This window comes from Spinacia oleracea, chromosome 3 (genome assembly GCF_020520425.1).
Source record: "Spinacia oleracea cultivar Varoflay chromosome 3, BTI_SOV_V1, whole genome shotgun sequence".
Lineage (NCBI taxonomy): Eukaryota > Viridiplantae > Streptophyta > Magnoliopsida > Caryophyllales > Amaranthaceae > Spinacia > Spinacia oleracea.
This window is the reverse complement of record NC_079489.1, coordinates 131,452,373-131,463,821: the sequence shown is the minus strand read 5'-3', so window position 1 is coordinate 131,463,821 and position 11,449 is coordinate 131,452,373. Positions and strand designations below refer to the sequence as shown.

The 11,449-nt window shown below is 34.0% G+C and overlaps 2 protein-coding genes across 2 annotated transcripts; both read right to left on the bottom strand.

The window, feature by feature from the left end:
- Nucleotides 1-3,844: 3,844 nt before the first annotated feature.
- Nucleotides 3,845-8,528, bottom strand: LOC110800762 (type I inositol polyphosphate 5-phosphatase 5). The gene is made up of 9 exons (XM_022006083.2): nucleotides 8,045-8,528; nucleotides 7,864-7,933; nucleotides 7,610-7,684; nucleotides 6,974-7,070; nucleotides 6,773-6,877; nucleotides 5,514-6,051; nucleotides 4,764-4,957; nucleotides 4,536-4,644; nucleotides 3,845-4,446 (listed from the first exon to the last, which is right to left on the bottom strand). The coding sequence occupies exons 1-9, from the start codon at nucleotides 8,153-8,155 to the stop codon at nucleotides 4,075-4,077; spliced, it is 1,671 nt and encodes a 556-aa protein (XP_021861775.2). The 5' UTR covers nucleotides 8,156-8,528; the 3' UTR covers nucleotides 3,845-4,074.
- A 937-nt stretch (nucleotides 8,529-9,465) lies between these two features.
- LOC110800759 (major pollen allergen Lol p 11-like) lies at nucleotides 9,466-10,741 on the bottom strand. The gene is made up of 3 exons (XM_056840805.1): nucleotides 10,517-10,741; nucleotides 10,256-10,440; nucleotides 9,466-10,122 (listed from the first exon to the last, which is right to left on the bottom strand). The coding sequence occupies exons 1-3, from the start codon at nucleotides 10,549-10,551 to the stop codon at nucleotides 9,794-9,796; spliced, it is 549 nt and encodes a 182-aa protein (XP_056696783.1). The 5' UTR covers nucleotides 10,552-10,741; the 3' UTR covers nucleotides 9,466-9,793.
- Between the last annotated feature and the right edge of the window lie 708 nt (nucleotides 10,742-11,449).

Genomic DNA, 11,449 nt, shown 5'->3' with positions numbered 1-11,449 from the left:
CCTATTATTATTATTATATTAGCACGATACGACTTAATAGGCATAAATAAAAAGTTATCCTTATTCTCTATAAAAGTTACTGTTGGATGTTCTATTGTAAAAATCAAGAAAATTAAAGAGTCGAAAAAGTGTGTTGTGGTATTTGTCCCACATTGGTAGAAAAACTCATTATGGTTTTGTTTATAAAGTATGAGGTTTGTTATACAAGAAAGTGAGAGATGATATGGATGGACACATAACACACATACACGCGCGCCCCGGACGACTGGTCGGGCTCGGGCGTGAGCCATGGTACTTGGACTCTTGGGAATGCGCGGGCGTGGGGTGGGTTTTGTTGGCCTTACCTATTCATTTTGGTACCAGGCTGTTTGGTTAAGTCATTATTACGGGAATTTGTATCGATTACGTAACTATTAGATTAATTAGCATTAATTGCGTCCGTTACAACCATAATCATTTTTCAGCTCGTTTTTTAATATTGTCATTTCCACATAATTGTTCAGTATGTTTTATGTCTGTTGCTCTCCTTAATTCTGATTAATTAATCAGAATTTAGGTTCATTCCAAAAACACAGAACACAATTCACAATTTACAAAAACTAAAACACGTTCCTTTCTCTCACACAAAATTGTTCTCGGCTTTGGGCATATTTCTCGCTCCATCCGGTTTTGTGAGTGCACACAAAGCCGGAGTTGCGCTAATCCAGGAGGGTAACCTCATTCTGTTCTACTGCACCGGGAGGTAGCACAAAATTGTCTTTTAGGACAACGGGTGTCCACGACGCAACAATTGTTCATCAATCAATTCATCTACTAGATAAGTTTGCTCTAATTTTTGTATTATAACAACAGTTACGACTCTTATTCACCATAAAAGTTATATTTGTTCTCAATAAAAGTCTGGAAGTTATACTCCCTCCGTCCCTTAATACTCGCATCGTTTTCCTTTTCGGGCCGTCCCTTAATACTTGCACCGCTTCTATAAATGGAAATTTATACCAATAATTATATTATTTCTCATACTTACTTAATTACTAACCCCACCTACACCCCTATTCCCTACAAAAAATCATTTAAAAATTCACACCCCCACTCACCACTCCCCACCTCTTACACATTTCCCACTAACTATATTAAAAAAAATACTCTACTATCAACTAACACCCATTAAATTAGTAAGTCAATTCAATTGTCTTAAACTCCGCACCGGTCAAACCGGTGCGAGTATTAAGGGAGGGAGGGAGTATTAGTTAAAATATTAAAACTGCAAAGTTACCTAAACTCTGCGGACTCCGGTGAAATTTCGAATTTAGTTTTCCTTAGTCCATTATCGTCGTAGATATATTTAAAGTTAAGATCTCGATTCATAATATGGTGGAAATGGAGGAGGACAGGAGGTACATATATAGAAGATGCATAATGAAATAGGAGTAAAACAAAGAGAGAACCGTTTTAATAATTTAGCATAAACCCGATCTTTTAAATGTTTGTATTACCATTATATTTTTCATTGGAACTTCAAAGTTATTTATATGAAGAATAATTTTTTCGACGAAATGGAGCTTAAATGTAAATGAAACAACGGACTTTCAATACTGTATTATTTTAATCATATCTTTGTTCAACTCTTTATGTGATCAACTACAGTATTAAAGAAATGCCCAAAAAGCAAATGTGGACATGTGGGGACCCGATCTGCCATTGCAATCAATCAAGTCAGGTGCCTTTAGAGAGTGGCCCAAACAGTTATAACCCAATTATAGATGACTCTTTAGCCCTCTTAGACTATGTGCATCCTTAACCCTCGATTAAATGTAAAACAATTTCTCTCTCATGATTCTCCTCTTTCCACCTTAATCTTCACTAACTTGACATACTTCTTGCTCCGACCCTTTTATTTTCTCTACAATCTTGACCCAAAGTCTCACCTCTCTCCAACCTATCTTTTACATATATCCCTCCTCAAAATTTAAAAGTTAGGCAAAATAAAGTCATAAATAAAAATTTGCATGGAGCATCAGATTATTTATCTCTTGAAAATTTGTTCAAGGCCCACAAATATATTACGTGGATGTGTTGCCAAAGCATGACATTGGGTCAGATACCTGACCCAAGTCAAGAGGTGCAACTACTTGACAGTAATAATATGTCAACATTGATGAGTTTATGAAAGGTCAAGTTGCATTTGACAGTGGTGGTAAGTCACCGTTGTATATGCTCTTAAAGAGAGAGAAATTTTAAGAGCTACCTCTTAGCAAAAATAAAGTAACTCTTAACTCCATTTTATTTAAAGGTTGATGGAGACATCCTCTAAATAGAAGGTAACTCTTAGAAAGTAAGAGGGGTTGAGGTGGCACATTGTGGGATATTATGATTAATTTTTGGCATTTTTGTTATAAAAGTAATATAAAATGCGAAAAAGTTAAATAAGTGTTATGAGATAATCAAGGAGGAAACAGAAGCCCACTAACATAAGCCAAGTGAGGTTCCATCCTAAAATCAATTGGCACTAGGAGGAGTAGTCCACTTAGGTTATAAACTAGAAACTCTTTGCTTAATCTTCAGATATGGACACACTACTCACACTTACTTTCTAACAATAAGAGATAGTGTATAAAAGGTAATGTATTTCTTAGGATTTTTAATAGCTAACACTTAATAAGAATGGTAATGAGGTGGATGAGGAGAGAGACTAAGAGTAGAAAAATAAGAAATAGCACCACTATTAAGAGTTTAGAAACTCAAACTGTTGAAACCCAATGTTATACATATGAATTGTCCTACAGTAGATAAAGTAGGGAATATATGGAGTCCGAGTACCAACGTAAAACTTGGAAAATTATATTTATCACCAATTCACCATCATTACCATTTGATTTTAGTTTGAAATCTCGGTTGGATTTCTAAGTGCATATTCATAAACCTTTTCCTTTTCCTTTTATAAAGTAGAATCTCCTTTTTTTTTTTTCTCCTATCTTTCCAACAAGTCGCGAGCATACATGAAATACATTTTTAATTCAAAAGTTATGGAATATTTAATGGCTCGGAGCCTAAGATAAATGTTAAAATAAAGTACTTAGTTTTTTTTTCTCCATTTTTCTTTTTGATCCATCTCCATAAAATAGTTTCATAACTAAAAATGTTCATGGGTCATAAATTTAATCTCACATTCTTCGGTGTAATATATTAGGTCCCACCTTTTTTTTGTCTCTTCTCGATAACACTTACCCAACTCTTAATAAGACACATATGAAACATGCGATAAATAATTAGGGGCGAAGGGATAATTGGTTTGTAAGGTAATTATTTGCGAATGTGGAGAAAAAAAAGGGGTTGTGCGGCAAAGCTTACTTTTTAATCTAACGAACCTAAAATGACAAAAACAAGACTTCTTTGATGGTATGGACAACAAGTCAAGCCCATTAAGTGGGCTAACGGACTTATGTTCAACTAGGCATCTAGCCTATGTGACTAGAAATTTTGTTTATAAACAAAAAATGGACTGTTGTTCAAGATGAACTGTTGTTGGTTTCTGAATCTAAAAATGCAGTATTTGATCCAACTGAAGTTTAAGTAAGTAAGTAAGGAGTACTTTCTTTAACCTATATTTATAGTACAGTTTCAATTTTTAAAGTCAAACTTTTAAAATTTGATCTTTGATTATCAATCATCTATATAAAATATTATATTCATGTCTTCTTAGATTCGTATTGACGTATAATTTTTAGAATATCAATTTTTAATAATTTTTATTCTTACAAAAACGTAGATATTTATGTTCTAAAACACATCTTACAAACCATAAAAAGTCAAACAGAACTGTAAATATGAGACGGAGCGAGTAGTTAGTATTACTAATCAGTAGCAGGACCTATCTTATATTCTTATGTAGATGTCAATGTTGCTTTCTCAGAAACTTGTGTACGTATAACTGTATCAAAATTGCAGATTGCTACTGCTATTGTATTTTCTAATGTTCCTCTTTACACCAAAAAACGATCTAATCAAATTTACAAAAGAATGGAAATTTGGTACATAATATTGGCCGGGGTTAGTTAGTTAGTTAGTTAGACGTCAGAATTCATAAAAACTGTGCCGTTGAGGCGCACAGTCACTTAATCTAGAACCAGCAGTGCAAGAAGAATAGCCTTTCCTAAACCTTGAGCTTATTTTACGCCTCACCTCGACGTCCACAGAGAACACTGCACATACAGGCCTATGATCAGAAAACCTCGATTCACCTCTCGCGTAGTGTAGTTGTTCAATACCATGTCCATGCCATAATATCCTGTCACACCAGGCAGGGGTACGCCGTTTCTTCTTTGATTTAGTAGTCTCTCCTGCATACATGTCTGAATTTTGATTGTATTTGTAAGTTGGTGCAAACATTACTCTTCCCTCCTTCCATCCACTAAACACTCTACCTGAATCTCTCTCTATCTTCAGCTGCAGATGTACAAAGGTAGTTAATACAAAAGTGGTGTATTTTTAAGGTAGTAAATACCAAAATTTGTTTTAGATTATAACAAACAAACCTGATCTTTCTCAAGGAGAGTATCCCAATCGTTTTCCTCTAGGAGAAGCCTAGCTTCTTCGTAAGGCAAAGACACGCGATAGTTAAGATCTCCAAACCAAAGGACTCGACTGCATCAATTCGATCAGTGTAAGTGTACTTGTATTAGTTATCAAGTGTTGTGTGAGCTATATTTATTTATATTGAGCTAAATATGGTTATGATGGAAAGTAGATGAATACAAGCATACTCATGATCAATGATCTTCTCAGGTGCTTTTTTCTCGGAATTCTTGCATATCTTTGGAAATTGCATGCCTTTTAATATATCTGCTACATCTGCATTCCTCTTCAACTCATCTCCATCCTTCTGTCCTGAAGCCAAGTGAGAACACACAAAGCACAAGCTAGTTCTGTGGAGTGTCATGCTTATTGATGTACATCCCTGCATATTAACCACTCAAGTTATTCACAAATGCAAACCATAGTAGGGGACTTAAGAGTTCAGTACACCAACATTGTACAACTATAAAATAGATGTATGGTGTTGTATGATGAAGTAATAAAAACAATACAAGATATTATGTCATGCAAACTCACTCTAGTTTTCTCTGTTAAAATATTAATCTAGAAAAATCTAAATCTAGAATGTACTACATAAAAATCTAAAATTGTAAGAGTATGTGAGGATGTAACCAAGTATAAATAGGTATGTCATACAAAGTAAAGAGATGGGAATGTAAGATATATTCACCTAATAAAACTCAATATTTCTAATATTTCTCTTTGCTCCACTTTGCTATCATCAACATTACCCTCAAAATATAATACCCACCAATTCTTCCGCATCCAAATTTCCAACATTCTCTCCATATTGTTACATCATCAACATAAATACCGAATACCCATTAAATCTTCAGCACTAATATCTAACATGCAAACCATAGCAGCACTTAAAGAAAAACAATTAATCATGTAGTAAACCAAACAAGTAAGTGTACCTTGTTCCCTAGACAGCCCATTATCCCGGTTCCCATGGAAGAAACTCTGACGTGGCCAATATATGGAACCAATTCTTTTCTAGCCCAAATAGAAAGAAAGATGCCAACCATTTGTTTGCTTGAGATTAGATTGTATTCAGCAAAACCAGGGTAGGCAGAGGATTCTGGTACAATAGAAAAGAATTCTTCCATGCTGCTTGTGTAGCGATTTTGGAAAGGATTGTCATGTATACGTCTTGGTCTATGCGTTTCTGGAAGTAGTGTGAGTGAATCAAAACAACAATTACAGGTCTTAACAAGGCTGCTATCTCCTCTGAGATTCTTACTAAGAAGTTTCAGATTAGGCTTCTGGAAGAAGTTAGATTTTGATGAGTCCTTTGATGGTTTTGTACTCGGGCTTGAATCACCTGTTGAGTTTAAGGAACTATGGTTTATCCGATTTAATGCTATGTTTATTAAGGTTAGCCATCTTGCTGCAGGTTCATTATCCTCTAACACTAAAACATTGCCTGCATTTAAAGGAACTATTTCCTGAAACCTGAAACAAAACAGTGGAGTTATTATTATTATTATAGGGAGAAGTTGAAATCATGTAAAATCATGTTCGTCTAATGAGTTTCCACGTCATTCAAATGCATATGCAGTCTACAAAAGAACAACTCTACTTCCTCCGTCTTTAAATAATTAACCCAACCACCCTTCTTATTCGTGTTTCAGTTATTTCATTGAATTTGTCCCTTAACTTTCTCCATCTTCTTTCATTAAATTGAGTGTCATCAGTGGCAGATCTTAAACAGTTTAATAGGGGGCCAGAATGACAGTTAAAAAAAGTTAAGCAATAAAGTATGAAAGATTTACAATTATACTTAAAGTGTATGGGTTGAAACTAAATTACACAATAATATTTTCGCCAAGGGGTCAGGCCCACCTCAGCCATAATGAAGGTCCGCTACTGAATACCACAAAGTTGTGTTACAAGTAATAGAAACAAAGGAAGTATATTCATTCATAACAATGTTTAGTTGCGTCTTTTGTAAACGGAACATAGTAAACTTTGCAACAGGAGAAAAATGCTAATTTTGATATTTATGAATAGTGCAAATTACATGTATCAAGTCAAGGTAAGTACATGAAAGGCTAGTATGCTACCTAGATATGATATTCACAAATCTTAGTGATAAAACTATCATCTCCCTAATGAAGATTGTAATCATTAGGCATTAGTGAAAAAAAAAGGACATTGGTTGTGTGAATCATACCCTATTACATATATATCCGAAGAGCCCTCGACGTGCAAGAAATCATCAAGGTTAAGCTCATTAGTTGGATTTCTCCCACCTACATTCCAAGTTCCTACAAATATCCTAAAAGTTCCAACAGTTTAATTAAAAGATCATTAATCCAAAGATTGATCTGAGAAATATAATGTAATTAAGAGATAATATATATCGAAAACATACCGGTAATTTATACGATCCATAACAGGTGCTACCGATGCTAAAGTTGAATCAAAATTAGACAAATCAAGCCCTTCAATACGTGGGTTGCTCTTCCTTTCTGAAAATTGATGACACATTTTCATACACCCCCAAATCATTAAACTTTACTTGGATATTAATATCAAGCTAAGCACGATTTAATAAATTAACTCGATTTCGAAACACCGTATTGATTTTAAAAGCTTAGCAAATTACACATTTTTCTTCTTCTTCTTCCACATCAATTATTAATGTATGGATTGGCCGAAAAATCGAAATACGTTAGTAGGTGAACTACCCAAGACTATGACATTGTACACTAGAAAATACCAGAGGAAGTTTGACAAATTCATATACTTTGTACAATTATTACAGAAACAAATTCAAACAATGCAGTTTCTAGACGTACTTGAAATTTCAAAAAAATGATGATTTGAAAATATATATAGACAAGAATCCAACAATATTTAAAACATAATATTATGATATTTATAACAGTGAGAATTTACGATCAAAATTTTCAAAATTTAACCACAAAACTTTAAAATGTAATCAATAAAAAATAACACAGAGGGAGTACTTGAAAATTTTAAAATAAATAAGCTAAAAAAGGCCCACCTGAGAAGCTCTTTCTGATCAAACGAGAGTCGTCTAAGAAAACTTTTCTTCTTTCAGCAAGTTTCTTGTCAATTTCTGTTACAATGTTAATATTTGATAGATATGAGAAATGAAAAATATATAAACTCTCTGGAATTGAAATAAAATAAAATATAAAAATAGAATATTGATCAAACTATGAAAGACGTGCATTGGACATCTATCACGTAAAAAATAAAGTTGATCGAGCAAAATAATAATATAGATTAATTAACCTGATTCAGAAACTACGTCGTCTGATGTTTTGCAACTTTTCTTGGAGCTGAAAATCTTTGGAAGTATGGACTAATCACACCCACCACCAAAAATATATGGAACATAAAATAATTTTATTATTACAAACAAAAATATAAAAATTACAGGATTTTGTTTTTAAAAAAAAAAATGGAAAAGAACCTTTTTTTTCTTGATGGTCTTGACAGTAATATCGGCAGGAGAAAATGAATTATCATTAGAGGAAGATGTTGGAGAGGATGATGGATTCTCTGCAGGAGTTGTTTTTGGCATTCTCTCTTTTTTTTTATATAAAAAAACAATTTGTATAAAAATATAAATTCAAGTTGGTTCGATCATCAACATATTACATACATGAATTCTGGGATCGATCAAAACATATAAGGTTGGAATTTGAAAATGGAAATTATATGTGGGAAAGATGATGACTTTCCTTACATTTCTTGATTTTAATTTACAAGATCTTGTTTTGACGGAATTTCTTTGGGTTTTCTTTCTGTGTTGATTAATTTTGATTAAATTTTTGAATTGTGTTTTTGGGGGATGAATTTGTCCCTCTCTCTGCCGCAAAATGCAATAGACATCCGAATGAGTTGAGGGAGAGGGGTGACCTACGATCAGAATTTACCGCCATGAGTATCGGGATTATTCATACTCATTTTGGTGCATTTTTTCTCACATTTACGGCCATACTTCTTTACAAACAAAATTAAGAAAATCTCGAGTTTGTTTTATTGCAACTTTTCTATTTTCAAGCTTCCCAATGCGCGCATGATTTCAATCATAAATGTGGGTTATAAATATTTAATCACGCAAAACAATATTTTTAGTTATAATTTGGCACGGCCCATAAATGGCCCGTAATTGGCCTGAACCTTGGCTCGGCCCGGCCTGGCCCGACACATGGCAGTTTTTTATTTTCCCGGCCCGGCCCGCCTTTTGATCAGGTCTAGTTCTATGGATTTGAACTATATGTTCTTTGGGTATGAATAATATGTTCTTTGTATTTGAACTATATATTCATTTAAAAACAGGGTGCACAGTGAGCATTGTGCACCCGAGTGCGTAAACCATATTTTGGTTGTATGGGGCTATGTTACTACTCCCTTCATTTCTATTTAAGTGTCCACCTTTCAAAAATATCGTTTCTTTATAAGTGTTTTATTTCTATTTTTGGACTGCACTTTTTTTACTTTTCCATACACTTTTTTCAATTTTTCATAAATCATGATTGTTTTTTCTTCCATATTCTATACTTTTCCCACTTTTTCATCCTCACATCCACCTTTATTTGTACTTTATCAATAATCAATTATTTACTTTATCCTTTCCCAAAAAAACAATCTCAAAAACACACTTTTTATTTTCCTTAATTGCAGTGAATTCTATCAAATAGGACACTTAAGTAGAAACGGAGAGAGTAATTCTTTTGTATGCCTATGTAGACATCTAGTATCTAGCACATTCAATCACCGACCATCTTTATCCGTGGGCTATTGAAATTAGTAAATTACATTAACAACACAAATCTAAAATCAAAGTCCTATTACAAGTGTGTAGTTGAATGTAGGTAGCTCAATTAAAGTTGAAAAACAAATGATTCAGCATAAGAAATTGCAATAAATAAGCTAGGCTTGTGTAATTAAAAAGGAACACGGGAGCATTTCAACCCCAAATGATCAAATGAATTAATGACTGACTAGCAGTACACTAATTTTGAAGATTATAAACCAATGAGAAGATTGATCTGTTTCCCTCTATTTAATCAGTATCTGATTTGGCGATTTCATGAATGAATATACTCCGTACTTATTTATTCAGTTTGACAAATAAATACTTACTAAATAAAACAACTTTTCTTTCTTTTTGTTGAGGATTAATAGTAATAAGCTAGCAATGCCGGTTTGTTAATTATATGTCGTCAGAGTGAAAGTAATATTGGTAAAGATCGCCGCAAACAGGCAAGGCGTATTCCTGGAAGAAACCCATGTTGTTGGCGTGGCGGCGGTAAGATCTCATCCCGTTGAAGTCTGTAACAATAACTCGTGAACGACCTCGGACTCGATCAATTTTGTTACAGTGTGGCCATGGACTCTTGACCAGGACTACATCACAGTACTGATCACCATGGTCTTCGCATACCTGAAAGGTGAACCTTCCGTGCTCGTCTGTGGTGGTTGTGTTTCTGAAAACCAATCTTGAACCAGATTTGTCATCGCATTGCAGCTCCACTGTAGCTCCTGTGTGTCATTACCAGATCGATCATTTTCATCAGCAGCAGAAAAAACAACAACAACAACAAAAACAACAAAAACAACAATGCAGTAGCCAGTAGGCAGGAGAGTATATAGAATGAGCAGTAATACTGTTTACCAGGAATGTAGGTAGTGACGTTAGTCTCGAAACCAAAGCGGCAGGTGTCACAGTAGACTCTGCCGCAGAGCTCGTAAGGCTTGGGCAACTTTTTGGCGACCGTGGTAGCTGCTAAAGTTGAGACTAACACAACGAACACGAGCAACCCCCACTTCTTCATCTTCACACTTACTATGGACACAAAGCTGTAAGGGAGACGTATGAATATAGGAAAGGATGGAAGTAGAAGTGAATAATATATGAGTGATCTAGAAATATTACTAGTAGATATATAGAAGGTGTACTGGAAGCCACATGGGTGCTGTGATGACTGATGCGACGGGAAGGTGCTGCTTCTTTAGTTCTTTAATGACAACATGAATGGAAGGGAGAATGTGATCTCAGTTTTTGAAACTAACCCGTATTGCTCGCCGGTTCCTACTCTCTCGCCCTTCTCCTCGGTTCTGTCTTTTTTTATTATATATATTACAACTATACCTACCGTTTTACTATCTACCCACACTACACTTCTACCTCAATAGTTACTATTTGACAAATTTTATTACTCAAACTTGAGCTTAATGCCAGAAGAGAGTCTAACCATGTATAAGTCTAATAAAATTGAAAAACGCAAGACAAAAATATTTGAAGATATACATGTTTGGAGCAGAACACCAAATAGAATTGATTGTCCCAATTAACGGTCATTTGATCTCATGTTTAAAGTCCAAAGAGGGCCCAATAAGGAAGTTGTAACAATTTCCAAATTGCGTGAAATAGATGGGCTCTAATGTAAGAAAAGGTATTAAGAGTACGCAAATTTTTGGCTATACCCGGTACAGCTAAAGCTGACTGTACCCCTATCCAAAACGATGTCGTTTTGTGTTGTTTAAAATGAACATTAATATACTGGTACAAAAATGAGCATTTACTATTTCGAAAATGAACATTTATTTATTTATTTGGAATGAACATTTACTATTTTGGAAATGAACATTTATTTATTTATTTGTAAATACTACAAAAATGAACATTTACTATTTCGAAAATGAACATTTATTTATTTATTTAGAATGAACATTTACTATTTTGGAAATTAACATTTATTTATTTGGAAATAAACAATATAGGCGCTTGTAAAAACATAAAAGACCAATGAATTGAACAATTTCATTATGAACATTAACCATATATTTATTGTGAACAAACAAATAA